At 37.8% G+C, this 21,402-nt stretch overlaps 1 protein-coding gene across 1 annotated transcript; it reads left to right on the forward strand.

Annotated features, from left to right (window-relative positions):
• The first annotated feature begins 1,753 nt into the window (after window positions 1–1,753).
• Window positions 1,754–2,507, forward strand: LOC138908766 (14 kDa proline-rich protein DC2.15-like). Its single transcript, XM_070199418.1, has one exon. The coding sequence runs from the start codon at window positions 1,802–1,804 to the stop codon at window positions 2,276–2,278; it is 477 nt and encodes a 158-aa protein (XP_070055519.1). The 5' UTR covers window positions 1,754–1,801; the 3' UTR covers window positions 2,279–2,507.
• Window positions 2,508–21,402: the final 18,895 nt, after the last annotated feature.

Below are 21,402 nucleotides of genomic sequence, written 5' to 3' on the forward strand. Positions count from 1 at the left end.
TGAGTATATGTGTAAAAGTAAAATCATCAATTTGGTAATCGCAGAATAATTCTTAGCACGTTCGAAGACGAACGTTTTCTTAATAGGTGGAGAATGTAACGACCCGATTTGTCATTTTTAGAATTTATGCCCCGTTCAGTGACTTAATGTCTCGAGCAGCCTCGCAGTATGTATTATGACCCGCGTGTATGGTCGAGTTTGACTTACGGATGATTCAGAGAGATTTGGGACACTTAGTCCCTGAGATGGAAGCTTAAGTTTTAGGATTTTTACCGTAGTCGGAACTATGTGAAGACTACTTCGGAATAGAGTTATGTCGGTTCTGTTAGCTTCATTGGGTGATTTTGGACTTAGGAGCCTGTCCGGACTGTGAATCTGAGGTCTGTAGCCAATTTAGGCTTGAAATGGCGAAAGTCGAATTTTTGGAAAGTTTGACCGGGGGGTTAAATTTTTGATATCGGGGTCGGAATGCGATTCCAAGAGTTGGAACAGCTCCGTTATGTTATTTGGGACTTGCCTGCAAAATTTTACGTCATTCCGGGTTGGTTTGATAGGTTTCGGCACGAGTTTTAGAAGTTGGAAGTTTTGGAAGTTCATAATTTGATTCGATGCGCAATTCGTAATTCCGGCGTTGTTTGATGTAGTTTGAAGCCTCAACTAAGTTCGTATGATATTTTGGGACTTGATGGTATGTTTGATTGAGGTCCCGAGGAGCTCGGGTGTGTTTCGGGGTGGTTTCGAACCAAATTGGAGTTGTTTGGACTGTTATTGCTGAAGTCTGGTTTCCTTCTTCGCGAACGTGAAGGGAGTCCCACGTTCGCGAAGAGGAATTTGAGGGGCTGTTGGTTTGTCCTTCGCGAACGCGAAGCAGGGGACGCGAATGTGAATAAGGAACTGGGCAAGCTTTCGCGAACACGGCCAAGACAACGCGAACGCGAAGAAGAAAGGAAGAGTGGGGCCTGAGGTCGTTTGGCCTTCGCGAACGCGAAGGAGTTGGTCAGCTGGTCATCACGAACGCGACAAGGAGTTCGCGAACGCGAAGAGGAAATGATGGGGCAGAAACAATTGGCCTTCGCGAACGCGGCGAGGAGGTCGCGAACGCGATGAAGGATTTGAGGCAGTTGGGTTTTGGCTTACGCGAACGCGAAGCAATGGTCGCGAACGCAAAGAAGGCCTATCTGGGCAGAATTAAAAGTCCCAAAAAATGGGGGTTTGAGTTCATAACTCAAAATTAAATTTGGAGCTCGGTAGAAGGCGATTTTTGGAGAGATTCTTGCGTGGGTGTTTGGGGTAAGTGATTCTTATCCAGTTTTGATTAATTTTCATGATTATGTCTTTGAATCCATCATTTAATTTGGATTTATTGGATGAAAAATCATTATTTTTGTAAAATCTTCCATAAACGAAAATTTAAGATTTGGAAGTCGAGTTGTTATTGGAATTCGATAAAATTGGTATGGTTGAACTAGTATCGGAATGGGTGTTCGGATTTTATGAAAATTATGTCGGGTTCCGAGATACGGGTCCCGCGTTGACTTTTGTTGACTTTTTGAAAAATAAAATTTTTAAGTCGACGTATTATTATCAATGACAATGACAAACTTTTTTTTCAACACCATGCACCACACGCATTACTAGTTTAATATCTCCCCCTAAGCTTAGGAGGGATTGTTAGTAAATTATTCATCCTCCTAGCAGTATAAATACCCTACGTTAGAGACAATTCAACCATCTCATCTTTGCAATTACTTCTCTTTACAAATTTTGTAGGGAGGAAATTCTGCCATAGATTCCTTATATCATGGCTTCCAAAACAAGAGCCTCAGTTACCCTTTTCCTCTCATTGAATCTCCTTTTCTTTGTCATAGTCAGTGGAACTGATTGTGGCTCTTGTCATCATAATCCTCCTAGCACCGGTAATGGTGGTGGCAATGGTGGTAACACTGGTGGCTCGGGCAATGGTGGCGGCTCCGGCAACGGAGGTGGTTCGGGCAATGGCGGCGGAGGTGGCAATGGACAAGGCAGGTGCCCGAGAGATGCTCTGAAGTTAGGGGTATGTGCAAATTTACTTGGTGGATTGGTGGGAGTGATAGTGGGTTCTCCACCAACTTTGCCGTGCTGCAGCTTGATCGCGGGGCTGGCGGATTTAGAGGCGGCAGTTTGCTTGTGCACAGCCATAAGGGCAAATGTGCTGGGAATAAATCTGAATGTGCCACTCTCTCTTAGCCTTGTTCTCAACAACTGTGGAAGGAATCCTCCTACTGGCTTCACTTGCTAAGCCGAAGTACCCGATTAATTTTATTAATCCTCATTCGGCTTTTGTTATGTTAGTCATTTTGGCGTTTGCATGAATTTTTGTTTATGATCACTTTGTCAATTGTGTTATGCTACCAGTTCTAAATAAGCGAACTTGCAAAATAAAATAGCAGGATCGTAAAGCACAATTGATTTTATATATGTACTTTGGATGTTTATTAATATATGTACTATCAATTTCTGTTTCATAAGCATATTAATTGTGGATTTTACTATTTGTCTGCAACCCTCCTTGTGATAATTAAAATGTGCAATTATTTTTTTATAGTTACAGTTGAATTATATAATTATATTATGTTTAAAAAATATTTATTTCCACCTTCAGGAAATTCTGGAAATCTTTTAATAATCTACTTTATTCGATTGATTAAAACAACTTCATGTTATACGTCTTCCAACTTAATGGAATAAGGACTATGCTTACAAAAGAACATAACTCTATCTTTTAAATCTAAAACTTTAGTATTTGTTAGCACTGAATTCATTGTACCTAAAATTATGTGTTCAGAATTTGAACCTAATGTGTCACGACCCAATTTCACCTATAGGTCGTGATGGCGCCCAACACTACAGCTAGGCAAGCTAACTTAATAAATTAAGCATATATTGACAAAATTTAAAACCAAAAAAATAATAAAATATCAAATTCTACCAATGTGTGTGCCAAGACCTTGTGTCACGAGTGTATGAGCATCTAGCAGATTATACAAAATCTCAAATACTGTCTGAAATAGAAATAGACAAAATAAAAAATACAAGGAGAGACATTAGTAGATGCAGAACGGCTCAAAAAGGCAGCTCACCACTATGCCCCTGGATAACATGGGTGTAAAACGATAGGTCCCCCACTAGTACTTGCATCACGTCCTGCACAAAAAGTGCAGCAAATGTAGTATGAGAATGTAAACAACATGTACCCAGTAAGTATCAAGCCTAATCTCGAAGTAGTAGAGACGAGATGACCGACTTTGACACTCACTATGGGTCAATAATAATAACTGAAATACAACTAGAATATCTAAATCAGCATAATTCACAGCATTTACAATAATTTATTTAACCAGCGGAAATAATCATATTCCTTCAAATGCAACAATTCTCAATATATTAATTAAATTCCTTAAATTCAAATAATTTCTAATTTATCAATTAATCTCATTTACAAGAATAATAATTAATTCCTTAACAAGCAGGAATAATAATTCATTAAATTTCAAGGATTCTCAAATTTATCAATTAGCTTCACAAGCTGAAATAACTATTAAAGTATCGTGTAATTATTATTATTAAGCACGATTTCTGCTGAGGACGTACGGCCCGATCCAGAGTGTCGTGTACACTGCCAAGGGACGTGCGACGCGATCCATAGATGCATCTATCCTGCCGAGGCGTTCGGCCCGCTCCACAAGAAAGGAGGACATTTTCTTATGTACCTCCGAAAGGAGAGTATATTTATTATAAGATATATTCGGGTGGATGAATAATTTTTTTAATAATTAATTAATTTAAACAGAAAATCAAGCATATGAGATTTCCATCCTTTAATATCTTTATCTAACAATTCACAATATATTCATATATATATATATATATATCAATTAATATTAATTAAATAAAGAATACAATTTACACAAGTAATTCATGCTTTGGGTCCTAAACTACCCGAACTTTAGCATTAATAGTAGCTACGCAGGGACTCTCGTCACCTCGTGCGTACGTAGCCCCCGTAATTAGCAATAACTATTCAATTTAATCCCTATGGGGTAATTTTTCCCTCACAAGATTAGACAAGAAATTTACCTCGTCTCAAAGTCCACTTTCTGATTATCATGTCGCATAAAATTCTCGATTCGATGCGGAAAAATCCGAAACTATCCAAAATTTATAAAAAATAATTAATATATGCTAAATAATTCGAAATTTATCTATTAAATAAATTACCTTATCCAAAATGGTAAAATTCCTAAAATTCACCCCGGGCCCACGTGCTCAGATTCTGAAAATTTTTGGATGGAAACATTACCCATAATCTCAAGAACTCAAATATATAATTTCTATCCAATTCCATAACTATTTTCATGGTTAAAATTCTATTTTTATAAAAATCTAGATTTTTCATCTAAAGCCTTGATTTCTAAGATTTAGTAGTTATAATTTACCTACAATCTATGTATTTAACTCAAAGAGTGTTGAATTAACTTACCTCCAAGTTGTTAGTTGAAATCTCCTCTCAAAAAGCTCCAAATTTGTCCAAGAATGGAAGAAAATGGGCTTAACGGTCATTTTCGCACCTACGGAAGACTACCGCACATGCGGCTTTCACACCTGCGCACACAGCTTTGCACTTGCGCGTTCGCAGATGCGCAAATCATCCCCATCTGCGGTCGATTGCCCCCTTCCCTTTTCCGCTTCTGCGCACAAAAACTTGCATCTGCGAGGTTCGCTCCTGCGAGCTACTGCCGCACCTGCGAGTGTCGCACCTACGGCTGGCCAAGCACAGATGCGATTCTGATAGTAGCTAGGAGCTTCAGTTTTGGTTCCTAACTTCCAACTTGGTCTGAGCCTCGTCTGGTTGACACTCGGGGCCCCCGGGACCCCGCTCGAACATACCAACAAGTTTGAAATCATAAAACGGACTCGCTCGAATTCGCGAAACGTGTAAAACAACATCAAATCTATGAATCACACCTCAAACCAAATTGATTCAAACTTAAGAATTTCAAGTTCTTCAATTTACTTCCAATGCACTGAAATATACTTAAACTACTTGGAATGACACGAAATTTTGCGTGCAAGGCTTAAATCACTATACGGAACTATTTCCAAATCGAAATTCCTAACGGACTTCAATTACTCAAAAACCTACCCCAAACCAAATTTAAAGAATTCTAAACCTTAAAATAGTTGATTTTTACTATTAAGCGTCAAAACGCTCCCGGGTTATCCAAAATCCAATTCAGAGATACGCCCAAGTCAATCATCATACGAACCTATTGGAACCGTCAAATACCGATTCCGGGGTCGTTTTCTCAAAATGTTGACCGAAGTCAAACTTGTCCATTTAAAGCTAACTTAAGGAACCAAGTGTTCCGATTTCAACCCACACACTTCCTATGATGATCTAAAATGTCATCTTTAAATTTAATAATTAATTTTGTATTCTAAGACCTCGTAAAGCACTATTTATCATTCTTCAACTTGCGTGCGCAGTCCGTAAAATTTTTCGAAAAGTTTTTATATGAAAAATGAAAAACAAAAATGTGAATTTAAGCTTTAAAACTCAACTAAGTTGACTTTGGTCAACGTTTTGAGCAAACGGACTTGGATCAGTGTTTTGACAGTTCTGGTAGGTCCGTATCGTGATTTGGAACTTGGGCGTATGCCCGGAATCAAATTTCAAGGTCCCTAACCCGATATATGGAATTTTGATGAAAAATAAAAAGTTTAAGTTCAAATAGTGACCGGATATCGAATTATGTACAAACAACCCCGAAATAGAATTTTGATGATTCCAACAGCTCCGTATGGTGATTTTGGACTTTGGAGCATGATCAGAATTTTAATTGAAAATCCGTAGTGAAATTAGGCTTGAAATGGCTAAAATAGGAATTTAAGTTTGGAAGTTTGACCGGAGAGTTGACTTTTTGATATCGGAGTCGGAATTCATTTCTGAAATTTTCATAGCCTCGTTATGTCATTTATGACTTGCGTACAAAATTTGAGGTCAATCGGACTTGATTTGATAGGTTCCGGTGTTGTTTGTAGAAATTGAAAGTTTCAAAGTTCATTAGGCTTGAATCTATGAGTGATTCGTGTTTTTAGTGTTGTTGGATGTGATTTGAAGACTCGACTAAGTTCGTATGGTATTTTAGGACTTGTTGGTATATTTGGTTGAGGCGTTCGGCCCGCTCCACAAGAAGGGAGTACATTTTCCTATATACCTCTGAAAGGAGAGTATATTTATTATAGGATAAATTCGGGAGGAAGAACAATTTTTTTTGATAATTAATTAATTTAAACAGAAAATCAAGCATATGAGATTTCCATCCTTTGATATCATTATCTAACAATTCATAATATATTCATATATACATATCAATTAATATTAATTAAACAAAGAATACAATTTACACAAGTAATTCATGCTTTGAGTCCTAAACTATCCGGACTTTAGCATTAATAGTAGCTACGTACGGACTCTCGTCACCTCGTGCGTACGTAGCCCCCGCAATTAGCAACAGTTATTCAATTTAATCCCTATGGGGTAATTTCTCCCTCACAAGATTAGACAAGAGACTTACCTCGCCTTAAAGTCCACTTTCCGATTACCACGTCACGTTGAATTCTCGATTCGATGCCGAAAAATCCGAAACTATCCAAATATTATACAAAATAATTAATATATGCTAAATGATTTGAAATTTATCTATTAAATAAATTACCTTAAACAAAATTGTAAAATTTCTAAAATTCACCCCGGGCCCAGGTGCTCGGATTCTGGAAATTTTTGGATGAAAACGTTATCCATAATCTCAAGAACTTGAATATATAATTTCAACCCAATTCCATAACTATTTTCGTAGTTAAAATCTCATTTTTATAAAAATCTAGGTTTTTCATCTAAATCTTTGATTTCTAAGATTTACTAGTTATAATCTACATATAATCTATGCATTTAACTCAAGGTGTGTTGAATTAACTTACCTCCAAGTTGTTAGTTGAAATCCCCCTCTCAAAAGCTCAAAATGTCTGAGCCCCGATTTTTAACCATTCTGCCCAACAGTGATTTTCGCACCTGCGGAAGTGGTACCGCACCTGCGGCTTCCGCACCTGCGGAAAAACCTCGCAGGTGCGAGTTTTCCCTCGCCTGCCAAGCCTCGCAGCTGCGAAAAATGCTCGCACCTGCACGTTCGCAGGTGCGCCCGAGATTCCGCACATGCGATGCCAGACCTCCCCTTCTCTTTTTCACTTCTGCGCATAAACCTCGCATATGAGAGAGTCGCACCTGCGGCTGTCCAAGCGCATGTGCAAACGTACCAGAAGCAGAAGGCTTCAGCTCTTCTTCAAAATTCCAAAATTGATCCGAGCCTCGTCCGGTTAACACTCGGGCCCCCAGGACCCCGCCCGAACATACCAACAGGTTTGAAATTATAAAACGGACTCGCTCGAACTCTCGGAACGCGTAAAACAACATCAAATCTAAGAATCGTACCCTAAACCAAATTGATTCAAACTTAAGAATTTCAAGTTCTTTAATTTACTTCCAATGCGCCGAAACATACTTAAACTATTCGGAATGACACGAAAATGATTGCAAGTCTTAAATCATTATACGGAACTATTCCCAAACTCGAAATTTCAAACGGACTTCAATTACTCAAAATCCTACTCTAAACCAAATTTAAAGAATTTTAAACCTTCAAATAGTTGATTTTTACTATTAAGCGTCAAAACGCTCCCGGGTTATCAAAAACCCGATTCGGACATACACCCAAGTCCAAAATCATCATACGAACCTATTGGAACCGTCAAATCCCGATTCCAGGGTCGTTTTCTCAAAATGTTGACCGAAGTCAAACTTGATCTTTTAATGTTAACTTAAGGAACCAAGTGTTCCGATTTCAACCCAAACACATCCAAATCCCGAACCAACCATCCCCGCAAGTCATAAATTATTAAAAACACATTCAGGAAGTTTTATTTAGGGGAACGGGGTTCTAACAGTCAAAACGACCGGTTGGGTCATTATATTCTCTCCCACTTAAATATACGTTCGTCCTCGAACGTGCTAAGGACTGTTCCAGAGTTGTCCAAAATTACAGTTTAACACTTCGAGCACCTACCCGTGCTACCACACCCAATTGAGCACATTAGCTTGAGCCAATCTGAAGATTCTCCCCTTTATTTAGGCGATTAAGCCTTAGAGCCCAATTCTAACATCCAAAATTCTCCACCATGCATGTTTCCAACCTACGAACACCGTATCAATCACTACATGATGCACCAATACAGGGTTGCATACCTTGGTTGAATTTAGACCATGCATCGCACCATTCACATGATCATAATATCATCCTCTGATAATAATAGCCGAAATTCCACGAATCTGATGTTCACAACACACCTCATGATACATATAATTCCTGTTCCAACTCTTGATCTACTTCCACGATGGAAGAAATGTGTAGGAATTCATAACCAACTGCTGAGTCAACAAATTATTGAGTTTCTCCTTCTAACAAGCACCATTTGCCTCATTATAGACCAAATAATGGTATTTGCTCTTTATTATACTTCATATAATCTGATCGTACTGATATCGGATCCAATAACCTTGTCTCACTTAGTATAAGCTGCTCAGGCAATAAACCACCTCAGACATGACAAAAAGTCTCATATGACACCACAATGATCTAATAAGCTACGGACTCGATTGCGATACATAAGGAAAACAGACTATGGAAAGGATTACTCAACCCGCATGACTAATTAAACAACTGAAAATGTGTCATAAACCTTCCTCAGAAAATGGGACACAAAACACACAAAATAGAATATAGGGAACTATATTCAACATCACACTGTTGCGGCGTGCAACCCGATCCCCACAAAAAGAATCCATAAAAAAAAATACTTACCGAGCTAGAATGCTCATTACTACAAAATATCCGAATATCGGACACAAGCACGCTCAGTGCATAATATCATCCCTGGAAGGACCGACAGCGCCATACGCTACAAAACTCAAGCACAACTAAGGTGCGATATATGATCTGAATCTCGAGAGCCATCCTGCTCACACAACACCATCGCTACGCGGAACCTCAACACATAAGAATTTTGTCAAGCCGTTTCATAACTCACACGACACAATATAGTATTACATGAAATAACCAACGACGAAACGACATCCAACGTCCGAATACTCCTCCATAGGGAGCTTTTATGCTGAAATGAACACATCCGGCCTGATATAGAGCCTGTATTCATATTTAAATCCATCCACAGACCTCTAGTCGATTCTGATCGCACAATGCTAGTCTAATAACCTTTCAGGGATCCATAATAAACCTTTTTCTTATAACACACAAGAATAGACGTCATAATCGGAACAAACTTCCACAGTCCACAACCAAATGAACCGAGTGCCCTCCAGGCATAAATTCTCGAATCAGTGATATTACCACATCTTCATACTTGGTTTCAATCTTCGCTCAATCAAGTGACTACATGCCACTCTTACACAATCTTTCCGTGAGACACGCTCCCACGACCTTCTGCACTAGGTAACAAGTCCGCACATCCATGCTACAGGTTACACTAATGTTGTAAAGCATATCAAGAATCCACAAATCAATACACAAGGTATCTTACACCTGACATCGACCTTAGATGATGCCAAAAACAATACCATCTTACTTTGAACATCTAAATCCTTTTTCTTCTCATCCGAGCTCATTACATCCTTGTCAGCACCGAACCGAAATCTTGATTCCTCAACTTTCGAACTTCATGCTACTTAGTGCACTTAATCACGCAAATGCGAAGAAATACAAGAATTCCATCATAACTCCCGAACCACTAATAGGGTAAACACTTCATCATATAGAAACCTTCTACTTAACTTATTTCAAGAGAACCATTGCAACACCTGACTGAATTCCCATATCCGCAGAAAATACCGGCCTCAAGTAGTGGTCTAAACCACCATAACTCTTCTGGGATCCCTCTACATATGACATGTCATAATACTTGAATTCCTCCAAATAAAATCAATTACAGCGGTCGTCAAGCCTCGCACGTACCGCCACAAATCACATGCATAATTCAGTGCACTGAAGGAACTGATCATTGCCACCATCGTGCCGATTCAACCATTGTTAGTCGATCCGTTTTTTTCTCAATTTACTCTCAACTTGCCTTAGAAATAATAATAGCTCCATTCATTACATCACGAACTCAAATCTGCACTCATCCCAAGTGACCTTATTTCACGAGACCACACTATTTCAAAACCCATTAATTATCTCATATCCCTTCTTGTGTGCACTTTTTACATCTTCAACTGGTACACCCATTCTGATACTTCTTTTATGAATCCGAAGTTTTTTTCTTCCGTTTCTCCAATGCTACACCACAACCTGAAGATAACGTAGAGTACTCCAAGCCTCGTTTCATAATTTGCTGCAAAAGCTCGATACTCAACCATACTATAAACTCGAGATCCTTAGACACCACACTTTAAATTTTTGAATCCACTAGGACCGTTATTGAGAGTCATTTGCTCTTACTTGTTCCCAAACATGATCAATTACAAGGCCCTGCTAGCACATGGAATTTTTATCAAGGAAACATCCGACTATTTTACTTTCCTGTGCATTATATCTACACGAAACATAAACTCGTCTTCCAAAAACCTGAATATGAATTGATAAGGCCAAATATGGCACACATTCCCCAAATAATTTGCTCAAATTACCACTGATGTTTTCTTTTCTTAGTTGCAATGACCCACCAATACACCGATAACTAGAAACCACATAAGTTGACACTACGCAATCCAATCATAGACGGTGGGGCTCTCCCACTTAGCTTGAAGCTACAATTACAAAATTTTTGTAATCCATCGAGATTCTTTCTTCATTGTTGACATGATCCTGCATAAGCAACTCACCAAAGTTTCTCGAAATCCTTCTATTAACCTTTAATAGACACTCCGAACCACTAGCCATATTTACATATTAAATCTCTTACCGGGTAGCCAGTAAAATTCTCTGCAGAAGCTTCGTTAACACCACGCGACCGCTAACCTGCTTACAGGAGATAACCCACCTGTGGAAATTACATGCTGACATATTCCAACGTCACTGCACTGGGTGCAATTACTATGAAATCAGTAGATCATCCTGAGTCCGAGCTCATTCACCAGCTGCACCAGTCTGTTCACTCCTCATGGACGTCAACTAGAGGTGCGACAATATATTCCAATCCAAAGTCATATTGTATCCTTCTTTATATCAAGCAACTCTCTCCTGTCACACCAAATCTTCCTCAATATAGCAGCCAATATTCCAAATTAAGCCTGTAGACATAGTCATTGTCCACCATGAATCCCAAATCACTTCAAACTTTCCTCAAGTCGTGTAGTTATCCTACCACGTAACCCATATGCTACTTTGCCACTCTCCCACTTTGGTTAAACCCTTCTCCTTTAAGCAACTACTCGACTTTTGTTTTCTTACACTTGGCCTTCTAGGAACTTAACCACCACAAGACACCTTCCACATGTCCTTTCTCATCCTTCGCTGCCCAGTTGTTGCCTTACTAAAAATCCGTCTCTGTAGCACTTGAACCAATAGCTCGTTACCATCTTTAAACCTTTCTGACGATCATCCTTCTCGAGACATCATACTAGGAACGCTGCTTCGATCCTGAATCATTGCACACCGCGATCTCTAACGACTGCTTACCTTATACCAATTCCTAACACCCCATCGTTAAGGCGAGTTGAAGAAAACCATAATACTGACGAACCTTAACGCATTTTACAAGGCGATGACACCACATCAAAATTGAGAACTCTACCACACTCGAAAATATCAAGCTTCGTTACTCCATCAACCCCAAACCTGAACATTCATAGTCCGATTGCCTTTTCTCCGCTGGAATTAAAACATGGAACCTATGAATCATGTACTGAGAAAACCTTCTTTCAAGTCGTTTACTGCCCTGACATGTAGACAGGCATTCTACCATTACATAAACACTATGTGATAACAACGCACGAATCGTCGTAACAATCAATGCCAAATTTCAAAACCTTAGGTAGTATTGATACTTAACTTGAAACGATAGAGCGGCCTTCCATAAGGCAACGACAATATCCCAATTAATTACATAGGGAGAAGCATCCCGCACTACATCTGTAGTACCATTAGAAATTTCCTCGATTCCCAATTTATAACAAGTGTTTCACGTCGCATACGATTGAATAGGAAGGAAATGTAGGCATAAGCCTCAAAGGAATCGAATAGCACGATGAGGAATCAAAAAGGGAAGTATTCCTAACAGCCCTGTAGCCTCTCGAAAATAAGCACAGACATCTCCGTACCGATCTGCAAGACTCTACTAGACTTGCTCATGACTCGTGAGACCTAAGTGAACCAAGTGCTCTGATACCATATTGTCACGACCCAAAATCCAAAAAAGGTCGTGATGGCGTCGGACACCACTGTCAGGCAAGCCAACCATAATCAATTAACTTAATTACCCATTTTAGTATTTTTGAAATAATAATTTCTTTAATAAAATTGTAGAGATAAAACTCATAAAGTAAATGATAAATATTTTTGCAGCTAAATTTCTAAACAATTCACAACCATTCCCAAAACCCGATATCACAAGTGCATGAGCATTTACTAGAAAATTAAAAATAAAATACAGCATTTGTCTAGAATATAAATTAGACAGGAAAATATAATAACTCTGAAGGAGACTCTGTTAGCTGCAGATCGTAATATAGAATGCAGCTCACCTATGTTCCCACAATTATTAACCATACCTCTGCGCCCACAAGGCCGCTATACATATATGTACCTGCATAATAAAATGTGCAGCAAGTGCAGTATGAGTACGAAAATAACGTGTACCCAGTAAGTATCAAGCCTAATCTCAAAGAGGTAGAGACGCGATGGCCTACTTTGATACTTACTATGGGTCAATAATATAAAATAATCATGAAATAGAAAATATTTATATCAACGTGATTCACAGAGTTAACAGTAATTTTATTGATCAGTAGAAATAATTAAATTCCTTCAATTCCAATAAATTTCCAAATTTATCAATTAGTCTCATTTACAGGAATAACAATAATTCTTAACAAGCAGGAATAATAATTCAATAAATTTCAAAGATTTCCAATTTATCAATTAGCTTCACAAGCTACAATAAACTATTAAGGTATCGTGTGATTATTATTATTAAGCACGATTTCTGCCGAGTACGTACGGTCCGATCTAGAGTGTCATGTACACTGCCGAGGGACGTGCGGCACGATCTATAGATGCATCTATCCTGCCGAAGCGTCCGGCCGGCTCCACAAGAAAGGAGGACATTTTCTTATATACCTCTGGAAGGAGAGTATATTTATTATAGGATAAATTCGGGAGGAAGAACAATTTCTTTTGACAATTAATTAATTTAAACAGAAAATCAAGCATATGAGATTTCCATCCTTTAATATCTTTATCTAACAATTCATAATATATTCATATATACATATCAATTAATATTAATTAAACAAAGAATACAATTTACACAAGTAATTCATACTTTGAGTCCTAAACTACCCGGACTTTAGCATTAATAGTATCTACGCACGGACTCTTGTCACCTCGTGTGTACGTAGCCCCCGCAATTAGCAATAATTATTCAATTTAATCCATATGGGGTAATTTCCCCCTCACAAGATTAGACAAGAGACTTACCTCGTCTCAAAGTCCACTTTCCGATTACCACGTCACGTTGAATTCTCGATTCGACGCTGAAAAATCCGAAACTATCCAAATATTATACAAAATAACGAATATATGCTAAATGATTCGAAATTTATCTATTAAATAAACTACCTTATACAAAATGATAAAATTTCTAAAATTCACCCCGGGCCCACGTGCTCGGATTCTGGATATTTTTGGATGAAAATGTTACCCATAATCTCAAGAACTTGAATATATAATTTCTACCCAATTCCATAATTATTTTCGTGGTTAAAATCTCATTTTTATAAAAATCTAGGTTTTTCATCTAAATCTTTGATTTCTAAGATTTACTAGTTATAATCTACCTATAATCTATATATTTAACTCAAGGTGTGTAGAATTAACTTACCTCCAAGTTGTTAATTGAAATCTCCCTCTAAAAAGCTCTGAAATCGCCCGGAAATGGAGGAAAAATGGGCTCAAAAGGTCTGAGCCCCGATTTTTAACCATTCTGCCCAACAGTGATTTTTGCACCTGCGGAAAAGCCTCACAGGTGCGAGTTTTCCCTCGCCTGCCAAGCCTCGCATCTGCGAAAAATGCTCTCACCTGCGCGTTCGCAGGTGCGCCCGAGATTCCGCACCTGCGATGGCAGACCTCCCCTTCTCTTTTTCGCTTCTGTGCATAAACCTCGCATATGAGAGAGTCGCACCTGTTGCTGTCCAAGCACAGGTGCGAACGTACCAGAAGCAGAAGGCTTCAGCTCTTCTTCAAAATTCCAAAATTGATCCGAGCCTCGTCCGGTTAACACTCGGGGCCCCTGGGGCCCGCCCGAACATACCAACAGGTTTGAAATTATAAAACGGACTCGCTCGAACTCTCGGAACGCGTAAAACAACATCAAATCTAAGAATTATACCCTAAACCAAATTGATTCAAACTTAAGAATTTCAAGTTCTTTAATTTACTTCCAATGCGCCGAAACATACTTAAACTATTCGGAATGACACGAAAATTTGCATGCAAGTCTTAAATTACTATACGGAACTATTCCCAAACTCGAAATTTTAAACGGACTTCAATTACTCAAAATCCTACTCCAAACCAAATTTAAAGAATTTTAAACCTTCAAATAGTTGATTTTTACTATTAAGCGTCAAAATGCTCCCGGCTTATCAAAAATCCGATTCTGACATACGTCCAAGTCCAAAATCATCATACGAACCTATTGGAACCGTCAAATTCCGATTCCGGGGTCATTTTCTCAAAATATTGACCGAAGTCAAACTTGGCCTTTTAAGGTTAACTTAAGGAACCAAGTGTTCCGATTTCAACCCAAACACATTCAAATCCTGAACCAACCATTTCCGTAATTCATAAATCATTAAAAACATATTCGGGAAGTTTTATTTAGGGAAATGGGATTCTAACAGTCAAAACGACTGATTGGGTCGTTACAGTTGAATCCATTCATCTCATATTGCATCAACCACCATTTACATTTAATGACATACTTTGAAAGCATATTTAAATCACAAGTTTCAAACACTTTTATTACTTAAAGTTTGTACCAATTAAATATTGTCATATAAAATGAAAAGGTATGAGTACAATTATTTGGGGAAATAAAAAAAAAATCTGCTAACAAACTCGATGACTGCCAAAGAAATCTTTATTCATTAACCTATCCAACTTGAAGTTGTTTTAACCAGTATAATAAACTAGCAGGAGGTGATTGTTGTTCAAACATGAAACTTTTGCGAGTTCTCCTTGAAGTCACTTGACAATTTGAGATAGTCTACTTCGAACATTCTCCATTTTTTGGAGTTTCGTAATTTCTCAACTGATACCATGAAAGTTGCACCTTTGTTTTTTTGTAACTAACATAATTTTATTAATCACCAATGAAACAGTTACAAAATCATAGCTAAGCCAACAAAGCTAGCTCCAGACCCAACTCCTACTTATCTTTCATTCATTCAAAATTAAAACTATGTAAGAGGGATATGATTATAGGTGATGCACGAACACTGCAAATATATGCTATCTCCTTTGTAATGTTCTCCCATTGTCTGCTCCTTTGCTAAAATATTCTAAGATTTCTTTCAACCCAGTAACTGCCTTAGCATATACCATCTTAAGAATCTGTGCTTAGTGGGATTTTTGTTGAAGATAGCTTCAGTTACTGTTGTAATTTTTTAACATAATAAGTTCCTTAGTTTTAAGATGAATCTATTTTTTTTAAATTTAAATTTAAATTTCTGTTTGAGTTTTTGGATTGTTAAGATATTTTAGCTTTTTTAAAAATTTTGTTATGCAGATTATGCTTTTCAGTTGGTTATTTAAAGCCCTCTATGTTTAATAAACAAGTAAAGACATTTTTAATTAATATTTTAAATCTTTTTTGATGCCCCGTCATTTTTTTTAAAAAAAAACAACAGTGGTATCAAGAGCCTCATTGGTCTTACGGGATATGTGAGTTCTCCCAAAGAACCGTTTTCAAATTATTTTTTAACCAATATCAATTTTTAAACCTATTTTCAAACATGACAAGCAGCAATCTCTCTTTGAATGTCCCACAAACTTTCGCTGGTGAAAACTATCAGATTTGGTCAGTGAAAATGAAATCATATCTTGAAGCGTATGATCTGTGGAAGTTGTAATGGAAGATAGACCATTACAATCACTCCTTACAAATCCTACCCTTGCTCAAATTAAAAACCATTCAAAAGAGAGAACCAAAAAATACAAAGCCAAAATTGTGATTCAAAATTTAGTTATAGATTCAATTCTTTTCTAAAATTATCGTATATGAGACAACAAAAGAAGCTTGGAAAAAGCTTAAAAAGGAGTACCAAGGAACTGATCGAGTTAGACAAATACAAATTTTAAATTTGAAAAGGAATTTTTGAATCTCTTAGGATGCAAGAAGACGGGACTAACACTAGGTATTTTGATAGGATTTCTTCTATTGTTAATAGAATCAGGTTACTTGGCGAGAATTTCAAAGATGAAAGAATAGTTGAAAAAATTATTGTGATAGTTCCAAAGAGATTCGAGTCCAAAATTTTCTCTCTAAAAGAGTCTAAAGATCTCTCTACCATCTTTGTTGTAGAATTAATAAGGGCTCGCTTGATACGAGGGATAAGGGATAATTAATCAAAGATTAAACTTGAGATGAGTTTATCTCATATTTGATTGAGATAAAATAGTAGTATAACTAATTTTGGGATTAGTTATTCCACAAATTGTAGTATTTTTATCCCTATGAGAGGGTGGAATAACTAATTCCGGAATAACTTCTTTCCAACCAAACGACCCGTAAGTGTCCTTCAAGTACAAGAACAAAAAAGAGCATTTAGACAAGAAAAAGTTACTGAAGATACTTTTTATGCAAAAAGCAAAAAAAGAAAAGGTCAATTATCCTCTTTGCAAATACTGCAAAAAGGATTCACACATAGAAAATTTTTGTTGGTGGAGACATGATGCAATATATTGTATTTGCAAACAGGCCATGTAACAAAAGTATTGAAGATTGGCTTCAGTTACTATTGCAATTGTTTAGCATAATAAGTTGCTTAGTTTTAGGATGAAACGACTTTTTTAAATTTAAATTTCTATTAGATTTTTTTGGTTGTTGAGATATTTTTAGTTTTTTGAAATTTTTGTCATGCAGATTAAGTTGGCTATTTAAAACCCTCTATATTTAATAAAAAAAAAATAGTGACATTTTCTCAACCCATCATAGGTCAGTAATCTTCCATTCATTATTAGCCACATTGTAAACCTTACTTTTGGTCTTGCTATATTGTTGAACATGAGGCTTCTCCATTCAACTCTTGGATAGTTACCAAGAATAGTTAAATAGATTTGCCTTATCAAGCTCTTCTTCCGTATCTGCTCGTACTGAATATTGCACATTTCTTTAGAAGAGTCGACTTACAAATAATTAGTACCAAACAATCACAAAGATGATATTTCAGCTGGAAGTAATTAATTTTTCCAAAATATTACAATTGCATACTCTAATTATCTCTGAGGATTTAGAAACATTTATTTTTCTGATAGCAAGTCTTGAGCGTTCCAAGTTATCTAGAGAAATTTCTCTTCTCCATTTTCTTCCTTATATTATATTATATTTTTCATTTTTTTCTAGTGAATAATTCGGTTTGCCAGACATAGTAGTTAAACGGAACCACCTTCGTTGCCGGAGCCGCCACCAGTGTTACCGCCATTGCCACTATAATGATCCGACCGGTCGTTTTGAGCTCTAGCACGTCATTTAGTGGTTTGAGGCCTTGAGTAGCTTCACTTTAGGTATTATGACTTGCACATGTGGTCGGAATTTAATTTTGAGAAGTTCGGAGTAGATTCGGAAGGAAAAAATCTCATTTCGGAAGCTTAAGTTGGAAGGATTGACTAAGTTTTGACTTTTGAGTAAACGACCTCGGAATTGAGATTTGAAAGTTTCAACAGGTTCGTATGATGATTTTGGACTTGTGTGTATGTCCGGATCGGGGTTTGGATAACCCGGGAGCGTTTCAGCGCTTATTGTGGAAAGTTGGTATTTTGGAAGAGTTTCATAAATTTGAGTTGAAGTGTATTTTAATGTTATCGATGTTCGTTTGGGATTCCGAGCCTGGGAATAGCTACGTATGGTGATTCTAGTTTTAGGAGCGCGCCCGGATGTGGATTTAGAGATCTGTAGGTCATTTTGGGGTCATTTGGCGAAAGTTTGAAATTTGAAGGTTTTTTGAGAAGTTTGACCGGGAGTGGACTCTTTGATATCGGGGTCGGATCTCGATTCCAGAAGTTAAAATAGGTTTGTGATGTCATTTAGGACTTGTGTGCAAAATTTAAAGTCGTTCCGGATTGATTTGATATGTTTCGACACAAGAGATAGAATTTGGAAATTTAAAAATTTATAAGTTTGATTTGAGGCGTGATTCATGATTTTGATGTCGTTTGATGTGATTTGAGACCTCGATAAAGTTGGTGTCATGTTATGGAACTGGTTGGTGTGATGGACGGGCTCCCGGGGGCCTCGGGTGTGTTTCGGGATGGTTTCGGGTCATTTTCCCCATGTTTTGCTGTTGTTGATGCTGGTTCCTGGTGTCCTTCATCGCGAACGCATGGAGGCGATCGCGTTCGCAAAGAAGGATTTGTGGGCCGGAGGAGATTGCTCATCACGAACGCGAAACAGAGGTCGCGAATGCGGAGAAGAGCCTGAGGAACCTACACGAACGTGAAGGGGCAGTCGCGAACGCGTAGAAGGAAAGGGAGGAGCTGGGCCTGAGGCCGTTTGGCCTACGCGAATGCGAGGCCTACCCTGCGAACGCGAAGCAGTGGGGACGGAAGGCTTCGCGAATGCGGTATTAGGAACGCGAACGTGAACGCGAAGTAGAGATTTTTGGTCCAGGGCTGTTTGTCGTTCGTGATCGCGAGGGTCATTCCGCGATCGCGAAGGGGAAGGAACTGGGCAGTGGGGTTATATTTCGGGACTTAGCCTATTTCTCTCACATTTTCATTTGGTTGTGCGATTTTTGGAGAGCTTAAAGGGGAGATTTTTATCAAGCAACACAAGGTAAGTGATTCCCGCCTATTGCAAGTTAAATACTTGGATTATATATAGATTTTAACATGAAAATTCATGGAAAATTAGTGAAAATTTTGGATTTTAAAGAAAATTCTAGAAATTGGTATTTTTGAAATTTGACCAAGAAATTGGACATGAAATTTTGAATAAATTATGTATTTGAGTTCGTGGTGTTATGGGTAAAGTTTATCTTCGAAAATTTTCAGAATCCGGGCACGTGGGCCTGAGGGTTGACTTTATTGACTTTTTTAGCGTAGTTGAGAATTTGTTTAAATTGATTGATTATGGGTATTAGAGTATATTTTTATTGGTTTGCACCTTGTTTGACTAGTTTTAGATCGACGGGCATTGGTTTGAGGTGTTAGAGAGGCTTTGGAGCCGGTTATGGAACTTCGGAGCGAGGTAAGTCTCCTGTCTAACTCTGTGAGAGGAAAACTACCCCTAGGTGATGTAATTGTTATGTGTTACTTATTGCGGGGGATACGTATGCACAAGGTGACGAGAGTCCATACGTAGCTAAATTCATGCTATTGTCCGGGTAGACTTAGGTACACATCATGCTATAATTGTACTATAGGGGTTATTTTTGCTCGTTTAATTCCTTTATTTCGCATTACGACTTGAGACCGGACTTGCGTAGAGTGATAGACTTGATTTTGTAGATATTTGACGGGCTTCATACTAGCCATGGAATAATTGTACTCCTTATACAAATTTTTCCCGCGCTATGTGTTTTCATTGAAAGGTTTTCCTTAATAATTTATACCTCACACGTCTATTCATGAGCAGGGTCAATGACCCATTAAAGCTTTTTATTATAATGGAATCGGGCCATTCTCTTCGGCAGGATTATGTACCACACTCTCATGGAAGTGGATCGTTTGCCTCGGCAGTATAATAGATGCATCTATGGTTCGTGTCGTTCAACCCTCGACAGTGCACAAATTATGATGGGATCGGGCCGTACGCCTCGGCATTTCTGTAAAATACTCTCATGGAATCGTGCATAATAATTGACAAGAAGTCAGTGTATCTATGAGTCTTCCCGATCTGAATTATGATGACCTATCTGTGAGGTCCATTATATATTTATGCTCCAGTTGAGGAGGTGATTGTTAATTCATAGTTTGAGCCTATCGTTGAGAGGAGGATCGTATCACGTATTTACACTTGTTTATTTCGTTTGTTTACTCTGCCCCATATTTGTTTACTTCTTATTATAACTGTCTTATTGGATCACTAGTAAGTGTCGATATAGACCCCTCGTCACTACTTCTCTGGGATTAGGCTATATACTTACTGAGTACGCGTTGATTTTCGTACTCATGCTACACTTACTGCATATTTTGTGCAAGTACATATATGTCTGGTGGTCTTTTGGGCGCAGAGACGCGGATGTTGCGGGGACTTACCATGAGCTGCATTTCATGTTACGATCCGCAGCCTGCAGAGTCTCCTCAGAGTTGTTTATATTATCTAATTTGTATTCCAAACAGATGTTGTATTTTATTACATTTCCTAGTTGATGCTCATGCACTTGTGACACCGGATTTTGGAGGTTTCTAAGGGTGGTTCATCATTGTAATTCACGTAAATATCATCATTTACCTTGTAAGTTCTATTTTATACTATTTAATTAAATGAGAATTTTTATTTCAAAATACTAAAATGAGTAATTAGGTTAATCATTCACCGTTGGCTTGCCTGGCGGTGGTGTTAGACGCCATCACGACCTTTAGTGGATTTTGGGTCGTGAAAGCCACCACCGTTACCGTTGCTAGAAGGATTATATATTTTAAGCCATGACTGATGCTCCTTTCCTGTTTCCTATTTAACAAATTAAGCTCCTCATAATTAGACTAACTTCAATGTCAACATAATGCTAATCCCGTTCCTCCTTACATTATTCTTCACATTATATTTTTTTTTAACTAAAACCACCACATAGTGGTGGAGTTTATTTAAATGTAAATAACATACAAGATAGACTGATATGCAAATATCAAACAA

This window comes from Nicotiana tomentosiformis, chromosome 3 (assembly GCF_000390325.3).
Source record: "Nicotiana tomentosiformis chromosome 3, ASM39032v3, whole genome shotgun sequence".
Taxonomy (NCBI): domain Eukaryota; kingdom Viridiplantae; phylum Streptophyta; class Magnoliopsida; order Solanales; family Solanaceae; genus Nicotiana; species Nicotiana tomentosiformis.

Excerpts from the sequence above, each read along its gene's own strand:
- LOC138908766 (XM_070199418.1), top strand. The coding sequence starts at position 1,802 with ATGGCTTCCAAAACAAGAGCCTCAGTTACCCTTTTCCTCTCATTGAAT.